The following is a 20643-nucleotide window of genomic DNA, read 5'->3' as shown; positions in this document are numbered from 1 at the left end:
AACCTGTTGCTTCTTGAGGCAGCCCACACATAAAATCAACAGCCCCACGTACAAACCCGCTGATTTTACCTTACTGCAGAACCAACCTGCAATTACATCCTGTCTGGGTCAGCTTAAAACGTTTAATGGGAAACCCCCTCCCAGTGCGCACACACATTCACACAAAGACCAACAAACAGGTATACATTCACATCTGGTCCAGCTTTGTTCCCATATTACAGTCTGTGCATTCAGAGGAAACACTAGGAACTCTTCCTACGAACAGGGCATCTGAGCGCTGCCGCCGCTCTGTAATCATCAACACAATGACCGTGTGAGTTTACACAAAGTGGCGTTCTGGTAAACGTTTACTGTCTGGTGAAACTGCCAATTTGTTCCTGTGTCTCACACATTCATTTGCATTACAAATGACAACGCTGCTGTGGGTTTTTGCCTTTCAGTTAAAGGCACAAGGTTATTATTATAGGAGAGGGGAATTGGGTAAGTATCTGTTGTTTCTGTGATTTTGCTCCTACATTAATTGGCTGGAAAATTGTGAGAAAAGACCTTCAGCATGCTTCTTTGCATTTTTCTGGCTTTTGAAAAAAGCCTCAATTTTTATGGCCCACTGGCTACGAAGAGCCGATCTGACATCTCAAGTTTTGCATCTTTTTTGACAACCACTGACTTTTAAGTTCTTTCACACTCCTCTAGATATACATAATGACTTGTTTACAGCTGATGTGTGGGACTTTTTTCTCAGCTGGTGGGCTTTGCGACATGCTCCCTTACAGAGCAACTTCTCTCTATTTCATGTGATTTCACAGAGCTGATGACTCTAATAAGGGACATGCCTGCCACACTCCATCACACATCAGACAAAGCTCTCAGCCCTGCAGGCAGAGTCAAGTTGCAGTCGTGGATGTCAGCTGTGATAGCTTCTTGAAGGTTAACATTTGTTACAGTACTTTTACAGCATGTTCTTGTTACAGAGACTGATGTTCTGGACCAAAGATAAAAATGGAGAAAGAGATGCACAAATAAATCCTTTTCTGAATCATAATTTTGTAGACTTCCTCTGAAGTGTTTTCTAGTTTCGTATATATCTTTTGAAGCACAAGTGGTCCGATAGAGAAGAAAAGTTGCTGTTATTTATTCTTAAAATGAAGTAAAAGAAAGAAACGTGAGGGTTCAGTAATTAACATAGCAGTAGCAATTAAGAATGTCTAAACCAAATCAGATTATGTTGCTCATTATTCATACGCTTCATCATAACCAAAAGATTTAATTTGTGGATTGAAAAAGTAAAAGAAACCCACCAAATCCTCTCAGTTTTAAAGAGACAGAACAGTCATAATTTCCCTCTTAAAAAGTCAGGGAGTTGGAGTTATAATTCTTTTTTAAAGGATACTGCCATCTGGTGGTGAAGAGTGATAAAAGCATTCAACAAATAAGCTCCCTACTTAACTTCAGGTGCACTCACACTAGGCCCAGTTGACCTAAGTTATGTGCTAAATGTTACCAGGTATTAACATTAAGTTTGTATTACGGACTTGACAGATACAGTATGACTCATGCATTCAGAATTAAAGCTGAATATAGTCTTAGTTTATATGTGGGTCTAACAGTCACACTATAGGGTCGATTTTTATCATGCCACTGATATTGAGGTTTTTGTTGTCTCAAGTCTGAGAGTGGGAAACAGGATCAGTAAGCTATTAAAAAAGGAACTTTGACAATACAAAAATAAATCTATGTTCAACCTGCAAGCTGCCTCCACTCCACATTTTCACTCTTGCACACATTAGACCAGCTTCAGAGTCGAAAGGAAATGAGAAGGTACTTATACCAAAACAAGCAGTAGGAAGGCATCTCACACTATGAGTAAAAAAGAAAGGAATAAAAAAATGTTTTTAAACAGGTTTGAATGAAAAATCAAAAAAGACACGCTCAGTGGGTGTTTGATCCAAAAATCACGAAAGGTAAGGAAAGCAAAACTAGATCCGCACACCGAGAAGCTCCCGTTTGAAGGATTTATGAAGTGACGTTTGGAGCAAACATGCTCTTCCTCCGACTGTAGTCACTTAATAAATCCTTCAAACCTTTTTTTGTCTCCCTCACAACAGGTTTTAAACATATGCGGCACCAGGGCCAGCCTAACATGCAGGACAGTCATAAGTAACTGATGCGCATACCTAAGTAACCTTGACGATGGTAATAGGCATCAATTTTCTTGTTTCTCCCCCTCTTTACAGAGTTAAATCCCACAAAGAGACTGTGTGACTCTGTTAAAGACAGACCTTCAAAAAGATAAAAATTCAGCTCTCCCAGCTGACCTCAGGGTCAGGGAGATCAGAGAGGGCAGCTGGTTTCAAGGTCAACATCCATCTGTGTCACACTGTTTACCTTTACTGCAGCTCTGTTCTTTATTCTGCCAATCAGCTGTTCCTCGTCCACTAACACCTGCAACACACACATTCAAACAGAAACACACACGCACACACACACACACACACACACACACACACACACACACACACACTGCATAGAAAAACATAAGGTCAGTAAAGCAGTGAGATCTATGTTGCTGAAGGAATACTAAGATGTATAACAAACTGAATCATCGCTTCATCAGCTATACACTTTGGCTTTACGTGTTGTGCAAAGATGACATGTGGAGATCATTCTAAATACATAAATATATAGGCTACAGAAAGAAAGAAAGAAAGAAAGAAAGAAAGACATGTGTACATCATACAATTTGATAAAAGTTACAGGATCTGAAAATGTGTACATGGGTATCAAATTTTATTGCAATTCATTAGCTGTCAAAACATTTCAAGACAAACAAATGATTAGAGGGAAAATCAGTGGCTCACCACAGAAAGTAGTGGGACCATGAATGTCCATCCATCCATTATCTATACCGCTTTTCTCGTCTGGGGTCACGGGAGCCAATCCCAGCTGTCATTGGGCGAGAAGCGAGGTACACCGTGGACTGTTCCCAAGTCAATCACATTCACAGGGCTGACATATAGAGACAGACAATTAACTACACTCACATTCACACCTACGGGCAATTTAGAGTCATCAATGGAACAAACAGACATGTTTCTGGCCTGTGGGTGGAAGCAGGAGTACATGGAGAGAACCCACGCATGCACAGGGAGAACAAGCAAACTCACTGTATAAAGGCCCAGTTCAACAGAGATTTGAACCAGGAACATCCTGCCAACAGCGCTAACTACCGTACCACCGTGCAGCCACCACGAATGTCCACTTCCTTAAATACTTGTTTAGATAATTCACTCTGGATCAAGGTGATGGACAGAATGATTGCCCTCCATAGATTCCCACTGCAAGTAGCCTTTAAAAAACAACAACAACAACAACAACAACAACAACAACAACACAGACATACAGAGTCGTTATGAAGCTCTACGTTATAGCCCTGTTCGCTGAGGCTGTTATCACAGGGACAAAATATGCTGATGCTGGTAAAATAAACCCACTAAAACTTATTTGCTCTCTCTGTTTTGACCCAGCTTCATGGATATGGTGCAAAAAAGCTAAACTCAGCCTGTGGCTGCTGTGTCCTTAAAACACACTCTCCAAGCGGTTTATTAATACTCCCACAAGCCCACAAGAAAGTTGGTGCAGAGAGAGAGAGAAGAGATATAAAGTAAAAAAGGGATTATAAAAGATCAGCTAGAGGACTGTCTCAACACATTTAGGAGACCGCTTAACTCAAAGACCAAAAAAGAGTTTAGTGAAGCAACTTTCTAATACTTTTAAAACTTTAATTTTCTCTTTCTCCCTGGGTGCAAAGTACAAATCCTGCAAACTCCCGGCACATTCCTGTCATAGATGAGACATGCAGTAGGCTATACAAAAGAAATGTGCAACTTTTGCATTTGAATGCGATCTTGGCTTTTACCTGTATCACATGCCTTAATCTCAAATAAAGAGAATACAGTGGCCTCAGGTTAGTTCACTTACTGTTTAATATAAGCTTAACCTACATATAACATGTAGAATACACAAGTGACACAGTTTGACTACAGGAGTGAGATAAAGCAACAGCTTCTCTGTGATAAGAGCAGTCTTATCACAGAGAAAAGGATGACACACTTACAAAAACCTGAAAAGGCTCTTCAGATGCAGAAAGAACTGAGTCATATCATATCAAAGAGATGGCATTCATAGACATGAATAGGTTAGTAAAAGGCAGAAGGTATTTTCCATTAACTTCTCAGTGGGCCGATGATTCATCTATTGAATATGATGTAAAAGGATCATTTGGATCTAAAGAGCTTGTGAGCATGAGATTTGTTATAAATGTCGTCCATTCTTTTCTATTTTTGTAGCACGTGTTTTCCATCAATGTCTTTCCTTCGTTACAAACCATGCTTTGGTGCCTTCCCTGCAGTTTGTTCAATTTTCTTTCTCCCGTTAAGTTTTCTGGGTGGAGGTTTTTCCTTATCCAAAGCATGGGTGTAAAGATGAGCAGTCAACTTGCCCAATATTGAACATTGCCCAGTATTGTTTGGACAGTATATTGTACATCAGCCACTTGCACTTGTCATATTGGGGTGATTGTGGCCGAGTGGTTAGATAGCACTCCCCCAGTACAGAGGCTATTGTCCTCGAAGCTGGTCGCCCAGGTTCAAATCCCACCTGTGGTTCCTTTCCCGCATGTCATTCCCCACTCTCTCTCTCGTCCCAATTTCCAACTATATCCCATTTCCTGTCTCTACAATAAAGGCACACAAAGCCCTACCAAAAAATAAATAAAAAAAGAGTAAAGATCCTCACATTACATTTGTGATTCATATCTAATGAAAGATTATTAATCGTATAATATGAAATGACAATGATCAAATCTGTAATTGGATGTTTTAATGTTTGTAAACCAATAACAAAGTGACTAGTGAGACCCTAGCTGCTTTAATAACACATTAAATATCTCTCTCTAAACCAGAGGATCAGATGCTTAAATTTACACCACTTGGCAGAGTCATATGGAGTGTTTTCCTCTCAGTGCTGACTTACTGAAAACTGCTTCATGTCTTAATCTTCGGTGTGCCTCCATATTCATTCTTCATCAAGCTCAATTGAAGGCATTTCACATGAAACAAGAAAAAAGTAGTTCAACATCTGCTGTCCTCCAGCTGTAATTCTGGTTGTCAGACAGCAGGGGGCAGAGTTCGATCAGTCTTATTAATAACCCTGATGTGGTGCCTTACAGTGCTTTTCTACATTTATTCATCTCCCAGAGGTGTGATATCACCTGGCTGTATGTGCATGTGCTGAATTAAGGTTTCTGCTCATTTGCGATCTCGTAACACACACACACCCACCTGCACGTACACCTGTGCAGCATGGGTTTGAGTGACAGGTGTGTGTGTGAGAACGGAGTGAAAATGAGCTGGATGAGCTGTTAGAGGGGGGCTGTTTCCATTCCCTGGTTCCCTATTTCGTTATCTGGCTCGCTGACCTGTTGCTACGTTGCTGGTTTTATCCTGCGCTGCATGGGTGGAGGACGACCAGATCTCATTTTAGATCCGCTGCCTTTAATAGAAGGCCAAGAAGCAGGCTCAACATGTCATTATGAAGGAGCAGGGGGGCACAAATGATTCGGGAAGAAAGAAGATGAGGGGAGTGAAAGCTATTATCTCACAAGGGGGTATTGATTCTGATATCTTTTTCTCATACACTCACACAGATTCATGCATTAAAACAGCAATTAGTCATGGAATATATGTTTAATCATTCCTGTTTATTGTATTACTTCATATCTTGAAAGTGAGCGTCTTAACAAACATTGCTAGAATCTTCAGTTTATGACTGTTTATGGATAAAAGTAAAGAACATAAACACAAAACAAATCAACCTATAAGTCAACCAAAGCGACCAGTCTGTTCCTCTTAAATTATGTATTATTCTATTTAAAGTCAAAAGTATAGTACTTGCATTGTTTTGCAGCTATAGTATGCATTTTCATGTGTCTCATTTACTCAGGTGTTAGGTGGGGGTTGTTTCTGTTTGTATAAATCCAATGAAGAAATCGTGAAACAGACTGGAGATTATAACACCATTTAATCGGCCGAGGTCAGACAACTTCATCAAACAAGCATGCTTACAAATCACTTGACTGACAAAGTGCTGACAAAGTAACAGTGTTCACAGTGCTGCTTATATTCTGTTAAAAAGGTGCAACCCACAAATTCCTTTCTATTTGGGTGCATCACCATAAACAATGAAGATGACATGACACTGATTTGTGTATGTATCATATTTAGACTCTCTGTCTAGCAAACAGTTTGCTGACAACATATAGTTGGCTCCTCTCCATATATAGATCTGCTTCTACTTCGGTGCTTCACCCATATAATGTTACAGCTTCAGACACCTTAAGGTAGGAGTGTTAACAAGTGGTAGGTAGATTTGAATAATACATTTCACGAAGTTACCAAGATGAATGAATTTCATGAAAATTCGTACTAACATCAGGTAAAAGGGAAAGGGGTCATAGCAGGGGTGTACCCTGCCCACTGCAGACTCTGAGGACAAACTGGTGTCATATTGTGCAGTCAAATATATTGTAGACCTTTTTTAAGGGCAGTAGTAAACAGAGCCTCCAAAGCTCTGTTTACTACAACCCATATAAACCTTAAATAAATCTCACTCAACCCACAGCAGCAAACACTTTCCCACCTTACCTTACTTTACATTTGCCCTGTCTCATGTCAACTAAGCGGATTGCCAGACAATGATTGAAACAACCAGAGCCAACACAGTCTTTTTTTTTCTTTTTTTTTAAATCCTTTGTTAGAGAAGGACACTTTTGCAGTGTGATGACTGATTGCTGAGGCTTGGAATTGTGCGGCAGGATGCGGATCAGAAGACATTCCTCCTCTTGGGAGCAGGTAGAAATCAGGACTGAGCCACAGGTTTATTTATGCAGCAAGGTCCTCAGATACTTATTGTGTAGGGACTTCAGAGCTCATCATGAAATATGACGATGGAGCATCTTTCTGCCTCGTCGGTTAAGAAGATTAGACTACAAGACGGTTTTGCCTAAGTGTCACGTTTTAATTTCATGCTTAAAGAGCGCAAAATTTGCAGATTTAAAAAAGAAAAAAAAAAAAAACTTTTTAATGAATGCATCAATGTTTCCAGAGCTGAGTCAGCATTTTAAAAGGTTGCGTATTTATACTGGTCTGCTCTGTACCACTTGAATTAAAATGGAAAACATTTGAAGTCCTTAAAAATGTAAATTGTTATTTTTTTAACCAGGTACATTGAATGTGTCATGCCACCCTTTTAAACCCACAACAAGCTGCATCTCCTGCACTCTGTAGTCTTTTTCCTATTTCATTAGTAATTTCTGCTCGATGTGCCCAGCAGTGGCTTTGATTAGAACAAATGAGAAAATCCATTTGTGACAGCACTCCCGCTCTCCTCTCCTCCGTCTTGATTCTGCATCCTAATGGATAGGACACAGTGTGCTCTCTGCTGTGTATTACAGCATGCACACATCATTTCTCTCTCCAGCCTTTGCCAAGTGTGCTTCTTTTTTTAGTTTCTCAAGTGTGGAGAAATTCAGAAACAAATGATTCCGCCCTTCTCTGGTGAAACTGATTAATGTGGAGGGGATAATAAACTGCTTTCCCTCATTAATCAGTCAGACAACGATGAAGCACATTTCAGGACAAACTACTGGTTGAGCTATGAGTCATGATTTTGTTTTTGTTTTGGAAGACAATAATGGGGAGACTTAATCTGAAGGCTTTTTTTTTTTTTTTTAAATCTAGTGACTTTTTAAATTTCAAGAAGAGGAACACAAGGCAGAAGACTACAATCAAACATTTAATTGAATTGAAAGCTGAAAAGCAGTGTTTGTCATTGTCAAACATGCTGCAGCCTTTGTATTTAAATCAATGCTTTAAGGATAACAGCCTTGTTATCACCTTCTCCTAATGAAGTCAGCAATACATATCAATATGATTCTAATGATTAATGTTGGATTTTCTATATCTACTGTGTGAATATACTTTAGAGAGTAGGGGAACTTGGTTCAGTAAAAACTGGTGTGCGAGTGTCACCTGACAGAGGGCAGCGAAGATCCACGTGTCTGCAGTTTGACAGATTTCAAAATAAATCACATTTCCTTAAAATCAATTTAAAGTATGTATCTTTAAAATGTTCCTGACAATGATGGAAGGAGCTCCAAACAAGTTGAGTCCAGATTCATGATGCAAATGTATTCTCGTTTGAAAGGAAAATGTTTTAAAATAAAGACAAATCTGATGTAAACACACATTCAGAGAGTCACGTCTAACCCACACCATTTGAAAAGGGTTGCCAGGTTATTTCTGTGAATAAGGAAAAAGACAAACACTGCAAAAAAAACTAAATGTTTGTTTGACATACTAATGGTTTATTTTCATTTACAATGATACAAAAGCTTTAACTGAATCATTTGTTTGTTAATCTTTGCTAACATTTTCCCAGCATGCCTTTCTGTGTTTGAGGATATTAATTAATCAGCACCGTGGGGATCTTCTGATGTCACTCTCATCTTTAGATCCAACGACACTGACTGAGGAAATAAAAAAAGATTGAGAATGAAGAAGCAGGGACCATGCAAGTGTGAGTGCATGTCCTCATTAAGTTTAAATATATAAACTCTCATGTGAGTCACTGTCTGTTGTGGGCAAGAAAAATAAATATGACACACGCCGAGGTGTTTCCTGGGTCTCAAGTATTATATGATTCTGTCGGTTGAGTCATTATGCTGTCAACGAGTAAAAAGCAGCATCAGTCTCCTTGTCCTCCCACTCTGTCTCTTGGAATGATGCGAAGCTCTGAGCCGTGTTTTAGAAACACGTTCCCTGCAACACAGCAAAGAACACCAAGATAAGCTCACAGTTTATAGCCTGCGATCCCTAATAAAAGGGTTTCACTGTCAATAAAGCCCAAAATGTGGCAACTCACCAGCTGGGAGAGAAACTGGTCGTGTAATCTCAGACGGCTCAGTTTCCAACTCCCAGATGAGATGAGTTGCTCAAATAAAAATAGTGATGACGGAAAACGTCTTTAATTAAGTTAAACTTTATCTGATTAGTATACACCTTCAAAAGAAACAGGAAAACGAGGCTCTAGTAATAAACTTTGTTTACAGTGATGCAAGGCGTGTAGTAACACAGATAACTGAATCTATGTGATTAGTAGTTAGATGTTTATGAATTCAGAACAAGTACAATCATATATTTTTGCGAGGATGATTCATGTCTGTTTTTAAACTGTTAAACACATGGGGAAACTATTTTTTCATGGTAAAAAAAGCTGTCAGGATTATCTTTCTAGCTTTTTAGTGACTAATGTTTAAATTGTCATTCTCACCACAAGAGGCGGGAGTGCATACTGGTAGAGAAAACTGTGTGTGTGTGTGTGGGGGGATAAATTATCACCCAATGACATAAAACAGTGAAGTATTTTAAAATTGTCTATTGTAAAATATTTCTCATTGGAAAAAGGTCAATTTCAATTCAATTTTTTTCATTTGTGGTCCATTATTTTTTATTTCTAGTGTCATGTTTCCTCCTCACCTTTTATTTCCCTCATCTCATTAACATTATTTTGTAAGTATAACATAGTTTTAATAAAACAATAAATACAAATCTCTTCTGGGGGTTATAATGATTTTCCCTTTCTTCTTTTTTTAATGCTTTAACAACATAACAAAATGTTGCACTTACTTTGGTTTTAGCCAAATAACTATCTCGACTACACTCCTGTAAGAAAGCTTTTTTATGGCAGCCACTGATTCAGTGTGCCTGTCCTAATTCAATACATTAAATGAAATGAAATTAAGTGAAGCATTCACATATATAGATTGGTTATTTTGATAATCAACTAAACTGCATTATGTAAACACTGATCAGTGGAAGTGCACTGTATAGTTTATAGCAGGAAACGTATGATACAAAGAATAAGAGGGATCAATTTTCCCAGTGTGTTGCTCAATCATGTGAACACGAGGAAGAGTGGCTCCAGTCGGTGAAAGCGGCAATCTGACAGAGGTGTCTGAAATGAGGCTATTCTTGGAAGCACACAGCATGGATGTTTTTTTGTTGCAGATAAAAAGCCGTTATGAATGCCCACAATTTGTTGCTTTCGTAGCAAAAGAAAATACCCATCATGCCTTGAGTCAAAGCGAGCATTACCTTATCTCTACTCTATGCAGACAAATCACTCATGTGTAACCTATCTTTGTGAAGAATGATGACTTACGTGAGAAGAGGTGGGCTACGCATTAAGTAAGGACCTAAGGGGGAAATCAAGGAGGCTGACAGACAAAAAGGATTCACCAGGGCTCCTCGATAATGTGCTAATCTAAAGTCAAGTTGAGTTCAGACTGCACAGCTTGGTGCGTCTCCAGTCAAAGGTCACCTTTTTATTTGAATTCAACATTACATATTGCCTCTTAGGGTTATTGCATCTGTGTGTATGTATAAGTTAGCATCATTAACTTAAATGCAAACACAGAGATGTTTCTGTCATTGACCGTTTATTTATATGTCCCTGTTTGCTACATCTGGCCTGCTTTTCTAAAACCCCAAAGCAGATACAGTAATCCTGATTAGATTAGCTGGAACTTCTTGATCCCAAATCGATTTGTTACACTCCCTCGAGTACACCGCTTGATATTACAGCTTGTGTCTTTATAGAGCCACCAAACGGAAGTCACTGCCTGTGGGCCTTATCCAATTCACCGTTTAAACTATTAACCACATGCCACCAGTATTATCAAAACACATGATGAAACATGGTTTATTGGAGTCCTGCCCTCAGCTATTAACGCTTTGATGAAAGCAAACTGAGAAGTTGTTAAGAGCTTAAAGTAGGCCCTGGGGTGGATAATGCTTCCATGAACCTTCATTCACATGAGTGAAAGGAAAATAAGACCTAGCAACATTTAGAGAGGGGATTCAAAAACACCCAAAGTGTTTATTTCTGTGTGTGTGTGTGTGTTTGTTTGTGTATCTGTTTGAGAGTGAGTGGAAAAATAAGCTTGTCAAAGCTAAACGAAGGCATTAGCTCCAAAAACAACATCATAACTCACCTGCTGTCTGGGCAGGGTTGATTCCTATTCCGTCTGAAAGACCACCGTAGAAGAAAAACATAATGTGAATAGAAAAACTTGTCATGTAAATGAGAGGCACAGAAAGACAACAGAAAATCTGCAGTATCATCAGTTTATCCAGAACAAACATTAGAGTGTGACTCAGCAGAAGCTAGCTTTTGATCATGAACCGGTAAAAACCAAAGTCATATTCAACATGTTGGTCAAATCAGTCATTTCAAAAACCCAAATCTCATTCTGGTGTTATTCAGCAACAGAATGCCCAATACTTTCCCACTGGCCCCCTGAAATGTCACTTCTTATCACTACGTAGCAGCGCATGTGGGAAAAACATCAGGCATGCTGCTGCTGAACGTCTCCTATTAACTTCCTCACACTGTCGGTGTGGAGCTCCAGGACTGTGCGCTGCTGCACAGTAGAACGGTTGAAAACTAACAAGGCAACATTTACAGACCATGTGTTCCTTTCATGACTCTGACTTTGGTGACAAATTCTCTGTCACGTTCCACCCAGCTGACTATAGATAATGATTTTACAAATGCAGATATGCTCGGTAGCTCAGTGAGGTTCTTGACATATAGGCAAATGTTTTGCCAGTCATCTCAAGCTGAGCAAATTTAGCCTGATTAAACCTTAATATTACTTTTAGCAGTATATGTCAAACAGATGTCATTTCTTAACCTCCATCTCTTAAATCTGTAAGGACCATTTCTGCTGCTTGTAGGCGCAAATTAGCCAGCTTCTGTCTGTAATGTGAAAAAAAAATGTCGACTCAATAATGGGTCAATATGTAGTGTAATACTTGGCCAGAGATAAGTGGTATTAGTGTTGTTGCATTTCCTGCAGGGAGCCGACACAGATCAATACAGATGACTTAATGCCTCTTCAGCAGAATGAGTAGTAAACAGAGAGAAAATCTTTTACTTTAAACACATCTATGGATTATTTGTTTATTGATTAAATATCAATCTCAAATTTTTTTATTTGATTTTGGCAGTTTACCTTTTGTTTAGGCAGAGTTTAAATGTTGCATAAATCTAATTAACTTTAAGTTGTAATGAAGGTTGAAACATGCAGAGTGAAGATGACAATATAGAAAAAAAATACAAGTCGCTTTTTTTTAGTCGACTTGACTGTGACGAATTTCTCGTCATTCAGATCTTCTTGTTGAGACTGTGAAACTCTGCAGATTCCCCAAACGCTTCAGTCCAGTGCACAGATTGTGTGAGCGGGATAATTTATAGTGAGCAGATTGTTGTGGTGGAATGTGACCCTGACTGGATGAGCAACCTGCTCACTTTACATTATCCCGCTTATCACACAGCTTCTTTCTTAGGTAATCAATCATTTGAAACTAAATATTGATTTGGAAATTATGTTTTGATTTAAAATGTATTTCTTCTGCTAAACAAATAGAAATGTGGAGTCTACTGTTAGAACGGAGTCAAGGCAACAGTTAGCTGTGTATCCTTCATAAAGTAAGTACTTAAAACAGCCATGTCATTAAAAAAAGAATGAGACTCTCCTTCTACAGTAAAGTGCTTCTTGTCAACAATCAATCAAGGGAACAAGCCATGTATGCACTTTGAGCCTTTTGCTGAAATTAACTTAAATTAAATCTTCGGTATAACAACTCACCATTTGTTATAATTGCACTGGTTGCTGACGGCACTTTGAACTGTGAAAGAAAACAAAGCACAGGAAAATGATCACACTCGAACCCCTTTTGTGAATTTAAACAACAACAAGCTTAATTTCAGAGCTTTGAGCAGCACTGAAGTTCTTTGCTTTAATATCCAGAGACATGACGCAGTCAAGTTCCCCCCCCAGCGTGACGTCACAGTTTGAATACATCCTCAAGAAATAAAGTTACATCCATTGAGTCAGCGTAGTGAGCTTCATACAGCTTGCTGTGTGACATTTTCAAAATAAGAGCTGCATCTCTTTAGAGACATGCGTGAAAAATGCAGAAAGAAAACGTCGTTCATTGATTTTTGTCTTTAGTCAGACCTCCAGGTATTTACACACAAACACACACACTCATACAAACAGTCAAGAAAAAGCTTGAGGGGTAGATAGCAACGATTGAATATCTGGAAGATAATCTCTCGGCATGGTTGCAATACAGTCCCTACTTTAGGTTAGCACCAAAGAGGATGTGGGCTGGTGAGACTTGCAGTGAAGGGTGCAGGGAAGAGTCTGTTGCCGGGAAGATAAGGTTAGCAAAGGGCTGCTCTACCAACTACTGCCAGGTAGCACAAGCAGCATGTGAAACCGTCTAGATCGGGAATTAATGTTTTGTTTCATGTGGCATAAAACTGGCTGAGAAAATCTAGTATCTAAAAGGATTACTGTCAAGATCCCAGGACCATCAAATCAGTACATTTTGTTTTAAATCTTGTAATTTCTCTTTCAACTCATCATAGATATAAAAATCCCTGAAAACAAGTGCCAAAAATAGACCTCTGATAATTACAGGTAAAAAAGGACAGACTTCGTTCAACAAAGCACTCTGGCATGTGAGCACTGTACAAAATACAGACTGAATATTGATGGTCAAGCTGTCACTGCTGAAGCAGAAAGCCTTACTGTGTGCATCCAGTCAGATGTGACACATTTAGCTCTACACACAAACTGGTTTATAATAAAGGTAAATTAGCACCCCGTCATCACACGTACATAAAATAGAACACAATGAAGTTACAGTACTGGAGAGGTTTTGGGTAAAAGGTTAGGTGTTAGATGTGTGTGGCCTGTGCATGCATCCCTTAGGGTTAATATAAAGTCTTAACTGCCTATTTAATTATAAAGGACCTCAGAGGTTAATAACAAGTCTGTAAATGTGCCAGTGTTTGCCAGCATGCTAATTTTCATTTGAAACTCCGTTGAATAGATTTTTTTTTTTGCACAGACTGTAATCAAAATATGGAGGACATGCAAGCTGGACATAAGTGAAGCCAAATATCTATTTTGTTGCGAATAAATTTGCTTGTAAAAATAAACGAAGTGAAGGTTATTTCAAAAGCTCAAACTTTAAATAAGGCCTTAAATTCCAAAGGAAGAGTAACTATGACGAACCATCAGTCTTATTATAAATGTTGATTGCCATCAGTTTTTTTTTGCGTCTGGAGTTTTCCAGTCAGTTGTTGGAAGTACATTCAAACTGTATGAGTCTATATTCTCATTTTAGTATTCTCTTTGTTGGCGATTTCGGAAAGGCTAGCTGATGTGAGTGAAGCGTCACCATGGTAACTGAAGTGCACATGTTCGTAAACTGAACCCTGAGTTCAGTGAAAATGTGCATGTGGGAAACATTTATTTATTTCAGAGTAATTTATACGACTACTATGGATTTGTAAACTTGTAAGACCACAGCCCAATGGACACAAGATTTTTTGGGAGAAATAATTTGTATTGTAAACAAGTGATTTTCACTTTCTGACATTAACATGTTAACAAACTCTGAATGGATCAATTTTACTTGTTTTCAAATAAATGTTAATGTATATACTGAGGAATGTAAGATATTTAAATGACACGTTCTACATGGCTCCTGCACAGAAAATATGACACATCAGTTTACATTTCCATGGGTTTCTTATTTGTATTTAATATTACATTGATTTTTCCTCCCAATAATCCAACTATGAAGAGATAAATCTTTAGTCTCATTGTGAAAGTAGCATGTTGATGGCTAAATGTTTATATTTTAAAGCACAATCAGTAAGCTTACCTCCTCAGCTGCAAACTTCAACACTGCTGTGAAAGGCGTGCTCTCAGGGACACTTAGTCTGCAAGAAAACAGTTCAAAATCCTCCCATTAGATCGAAAGTTACATCACCCCCTACGTGAAAAAACAAGACGCTTTTAAAGCAACAATGCAACGTGCTAAAATATCATATTTGAACCTGTTGACCTGAGGGTTGATCGACAGCTACCTGGGTCAATTGAATGGGGCAGAAAGAGTCAATCACACTTAGCCGCTCAGTAGCTGGCCATGTACTGTTGCTTTAAAGAGAACAGAAGCTAAATGTCCTTCTAGAAGTCAATCGAGTGTAACATTACTTTTGTCAGAGTCAATTCTAAGGATATGGGACCATAAGTAACCGACTTCCTGTCAATAACCCCCTACCAATTTTACCAAACAGAAACCAACCAACACCAAACCCTCAAAGGGTGAGGAGCTAGAGGGTACAAAGTAAACTTTCATAATGAAAAAGAAACTTTCTGATAATAAAGATCATCAAACTTTCTTAAGTGACTGGTGATTATAGAAATGAGAGAAATGGATTGATGGTGAGCTCCTCTGTCAGGATTCATATGATGCCTCATTAACTATCTTTATTATCGCCTCTGTTCATGCTAAAATATTAACAGCTGCAGCGAGGCCTTGTCTGACCCCGTGGGAGAGCCTGCTCTCTGACAACACTTTAGGGCTTTAATTATTACATGGACTTTGTTTTTTTTTTTAGAGACATGTAACTGCAATTTCTCAAATCAAAATTCAGAGTGAAGGTGTGTTAGGACATTTGACTCTGTATTACACAGCCTAAAATATAGCTGTTGTAAAAAGGCACACAAAACATGAATGGATGGATATTTAGTGTTGGAAGTTTGACGTTCTTTTCCACATTTGTTTAAGCTACCTCGTAGATCTGCTGTAACCAATTCCAGCACTGTATTCAACACAACATTCAAAGGACCAAGGTTGACATTAAAGGTGAGGTATGCAGTGGTGGTTTAATCAACATCAATATTTCATTATTAGTCTGTTAACTGCTTGATATGCTTGTGTGATTAAAAATACAAACATTGTTTTATAAACAGCCTTGACTCTGTAAATGGACAACAAAAAGTGTCTCAGTGTGCAGCCACATAACAACAGGTGGTGTTTTGTGTTCTGCAACATCCGCCTGCAACTCCACATCTTTTCTGTTTTCATTCACTGTGGCAATGAATTGTGGGGGCAGAGCTTTTGGAGGAACAGAACAGTAAAGGGTGTTACGTCTGGTTGGTGAATTTAAAATTCCGAGATATATTTCTCCAGAATTGCTTAACCAAACTTTAAAAGGCTTGATAACATGTAAACCCTCAAACATTAGCATCTATAGGGTATTATCATATTTAATATTGTATTCTCAATTAGCCTACTGCTGTAATTGACAGTATGTGTTTAAAAAAAAGGCTTAAATAAATCATACTCCTCTAAAGTACCTTTGTTTAAAAAAACATTTTAATTCAAAGTCTGGGTCAGGATTTTTTGCTTGCAGAAAAAGCTTTTAATTTAAAGTCCTTCGACAGCAGAAAACATCGATTCAACTTATTTTTATTTTTTTTAAAAGCCACATCTCAATAAAAATAGAAGATTGCTTCTTTACAGTTTTTGTATATCAGATGGAAATGTCAGCTGCTTTAAGTACAGGATTCATCTCATGTTTGACAATGAAAACAAGTCAGTTTGTCAAAGAGGAGACTTCATCTGCCCAATAAAAAAAGCTCTTCTCTGAATCAGTAGTTAGGTGTACTAGATGCTAGCATTAAATTGACTTGGCACAACAAATAAACATCAGCTGCTGACATTGATTCGTGCCATATTATACACTCATGTGTCGAGGTCTGTCAGCAGGGCCAATATCAGCCGATACCGATGTTGAACCTATGCACCGGTGCATCACTAATGAGATACATGAGGTACAGCAATTTAAAAAATAATAAAGCCAAGAACCAGGTCCCAAAAACATGTATACATTTGTAGTTTGATTATTACGTGTCATTGTTATCCAGATTTCAACATCACTCAAATTATTTGCAACTCAAAATGTCATTTCACATCCAATATGCACATCCAACAGTGACCCTTTGACAAGCAGTTCAACTTTAATTTGAAGAATCATTGCAATATCTAAATGAAAATTCTGGACTTTTTTTTTTTAAAGATTAATGCACAGAAAACATATTCTATCTATTGTACTTCACTCTACTTCTCATTCACAAATTATTATTGAGAGGAGCTCCACAAGTCTGAAAACATGCATGTGCTTGAATGTGACAAAACACTGCAGACATGGAAAGCGCTGTACAAACAGTAGCACGGCCACGTATAATGGCTCCTGTAAACAGACAAAGTTTACTTTCTGTCTGTGTTTTCCCCTACTTGTCTAGCCTGCCTTGTCAAATGAGCGTCAAAGCAATAGTGTAAAAAAAAAAACCCAAAAAAAACAATTAGGTAAAGTAAAAGTACAAGGTTTACATTTACATTTAGCCTTTTTATTTTAAAATATATCATGTTACTGCTTCTGCTGCCTGTCATCTCTGCCCTGTTTAAGGAGATTTGAGCACAGTTTTAATGTTTATTTTCTTCTCACAGCTCAATGTTGTCATTCAGAGAGAGAGAGAGAGAGAGAGAGAGAAGCTAAATGAGAAAGTTGCAATGTTACAATTCACTTAGCAGACGCTTTAAGTGACATCATTTTAAATCATGACGCCTGCTAAGATCACTCTGTCACACATCCATTTCAAACCTAATAGACTCACACTAAGTTTAGATTACTTTGGTAGGCTTGAACACAAAGTTGTCCACATGTGTATTCAGTGTCAGCCCGTCAATCACAGCTGACAGATGTTCTCTCAATGACCACATTTAAAATGACTCTGTTTAAATATAACAACAAGGCAATCCACGCATGCATCGAAAAACAAAATCTACGTGGGTACATTCATTAAACGTGGAAGCTGAACTGAACTGTTGTGAATAAAACTGAATAAAGTACTCACACTTTGTATGGCAGCTTGGGGTCCGACGTCAGGGTGATTTTAAACGTTACTTTAGACCTAACCAAGAGAATGACATGACTGTTATTAGAACCATACTGAACACTAAATAATATGAAACACATTCAGGTAGAATTACTCTAAAATAAGAGGAACTTACATCTTTAGTGCGAGCTAACTCCCTTTGCAGTCTGTTTATACACACACGGAAGTCCGAAGGACCCCTACATACACGTCATCCTTCCGGCACTGTTTTACAAACACGCTTATGTGTGGAAATTTGCTGTTTTTACAGGGTTTTTCTCAGTATTTTTTCAGGATTCAGATTGATTTCACCAGAATAGTGTGTTATGGTAATAAATTACGTGTATGATTTGTTGCTAATAATTGACAGGCGTTCAAGTCAGGTGACTAAGCGTTAGCCGTAAATGACAACAAAAAGCGCACTGACAATTTCTTTGGCACATATTCGACAGGAGGAAAGTAGATTGCTGTCCTCTGTTAAACACTTTAAGAAGCCTAAACCAGCTTCCTCATAGAGAAACGTTGTTTTTATTGATAATTTGCTGAAGAAAAAGAAAGCTTTTTGGATGTTTTAGCAGGGCTTTGTCAATTGCATGATTCATGTCTTGAGTCAAAAAGTGTCCAACAGTTTTTTTTTTTTTTACACAAAGGAAAATAAAGGAAATAAGTGTACTTAGCATATTCTATCACCCCACAAAATATATATTTTTTCCTCCTAGTGTCAGAGTCCAGTTGGAAATATGCTAAAGTTTGTTTGCGCTGCAATCAGGCATATAACATTACTGAATGTTTATTTCTTTGGGTAGCACAACAAATCTCTCACTTATAAATCATATGAGATATCAGCTCCCTTACAGTACAGATGTACAGCTTTTATAATTGTTCATCTCAATAAATCATTTCTTTTTTTTTAATTCCATAAAGATATCACACATGTAATAAAACTGTGCTTTGAATATGAAAAATAACAGAACAAAGTGGTAACATTTGAATATCCCTAACCCTAACCCAAGGACTCAAAAAGAAGTGGATGTTCAAATATGTAACATTTATAATTCCCATCAAAAAAAATATGCCACATTAAAATTCCTTAAAAAGAACTAGCAGCCCCCCCTACAGAGCAACATGTTGGTTAACAGTTGGGGAGGGTGATGCCCCCCTCGGCCATACAGCCCCATGGACATGCCAGTGTTCTAGTACTATGATTAATTGTTTATACGTCTGCATTTCAGTGACACTATCTGAGTTGAGCCTTGGCTGCTGCACAGGGAGAGCAAAAGAGAGGGAGAGAGACAGGAAAAAGAGAGAGATGCAGTGAAACGAGAGGCAGGGGGATGACAGTCGCAGCAAAGAGAATAGAAGCAGACTCATTATGATGACTCAAGTGTTACAGTGCAGACTCTCAGGTTCACACCTCTGGGATTTCAGTGGTAGGTGTTCCCCAAAAAAGAGCACAAATGCAGAGGACGATGTGTTCAGGCTGGAAAAAGAACAAAGGAAGACAGCTTTTACAGCATCAATAAATAAAAAAGGAAGATTTTGAAGGGCTATATACTGTAAGTGTCATATTAGGTCTAGACATTCAAAACGTCAAAATATTCATTCTTTATGTAATTTGGCTTGAAAATAGTGACTCAATTCAGCAAATTATCGGTTGCATAACATTTTAATGAGATTGTCAGCTGAAGTGACAGTCTGATTTTATACTTCATGATCAAAAAGGGAACTTGGCACCATACGGACAGAGTTTTTTAATGGACTGTTTGAGTCTGTTGTGGTGGTAAAGATGAAGTATTTGCTTTGGAGCAGGACGAGTAGACAAAATGTGACACTTGTCCATCTTCCCCCTTTGATGATGCCTTGGTTGAGAATGCATTGAAATACTAAATCCAGCCACTGCATTCAGTGTATTGAGACGCCTGCACTGAAAGACCTTATTAACACATCAAGTCCCATAGAGAGAGAGAGAGAGAGAGAGAAAATTACAATTACCTGCAGGTATATAAGAGTAATCAATGCTGATCCTGCTGCTTACGTATGCATGGGCACATGTGCACACACACTCAGATAAACAGACCTGCACATATGGGTCTACAGTCTAAGCATTATGCATGCAGAAATCCTTTATATTTTTTTACTGCTGAATAAAGGTCACTGTGGAACCTTCTGTATTATTTTCCACTGACTTAACAGAAATGTTGACACAGCCTCTGGTAAAGGGCATACGCACCACACCACCACTGATCCAGTGAGAATAAAAAACAAAGCAGTACATTGGTAAATTGTGCACAGTGTTTAGATGATATCAACGTCTATACCAACAGTTGGAGAACTCTGTGACTTACAAACACATATCTCTATTTATATGTAGGACATTTTGTTGCTACAAATACTCTTCAACACCCCCTCAGTAATCCCTCTGAGTTCCAAGTTGTTTGATTTTTTTGTGTCCTGCTTTTGATTCAGGGGCTTTCTGTTCCTGTTTTTAAAAGAAATCAGTAAGAATACATATCCTTTAAAGCGGTGTAGTTGACCTGATCAATATTTAGGTCGTATAGCAATATCACATTACAATATACAGTATACCAGAAAAGTCTCAGAAATGTATCAGAAATGTTCCCTTCATTTGTGTCCTGTCCTCCCCTCTCTCTATCTCTAAATGCCAGAACATCAGGGGATGATCGGCTTTGTAAGCTGCATGTATAAAGCTGTTATTG

The 20643-nt window shown here is 38.2% G+C and overlaps 1 protein-coding gene across 1 annotated transcript; it reads right to left on the bottom strand.

Moving 5' to 3' along the window:
• Positions 1–8401: 8401 nt before the first annotated feature.
• Positions 8402–18231, bottom strand: ufm1 (ubiquitin-fold modifier 1). The gene is made up of 6 exons (XM_020650100.3): positions 18063–18231; positions 17906–17962; positions 14865–14922; positions 12770–12809; positions 11111–11143; positions 8402–8876 (listed from the first exon to the last, which is right to left on the bottom strand). Coding segments are annotated over exons 1-6 (264 nt in total). The 5' UTR covers positions 18065–18231; the 3' UTR covers positions 8402–8802.
• Between the last annotated feature and the right edge of the window lie 2412 nt (positions 18232–20643).

The sequence above is a fragment of the Labrus bergylta genome, chromosome 14 (genome assembly GCF_963930695.1).
Source record: "Labrus bergylta chromosome 14, fLabBer1.1, whole genome shotgun sequence".
Classification (NCBI taxonomy): Eukaryota; Metazoa; Chordata; class Actinopteri; order Labriformes; family Labridae; genus Labrus; species Labrus bergylta.
The sequence above is the reverse complement of the archived record's forward strand: the minus strand, read 5'-3'. Positions and strand labels throughout refer to the sequence as shown.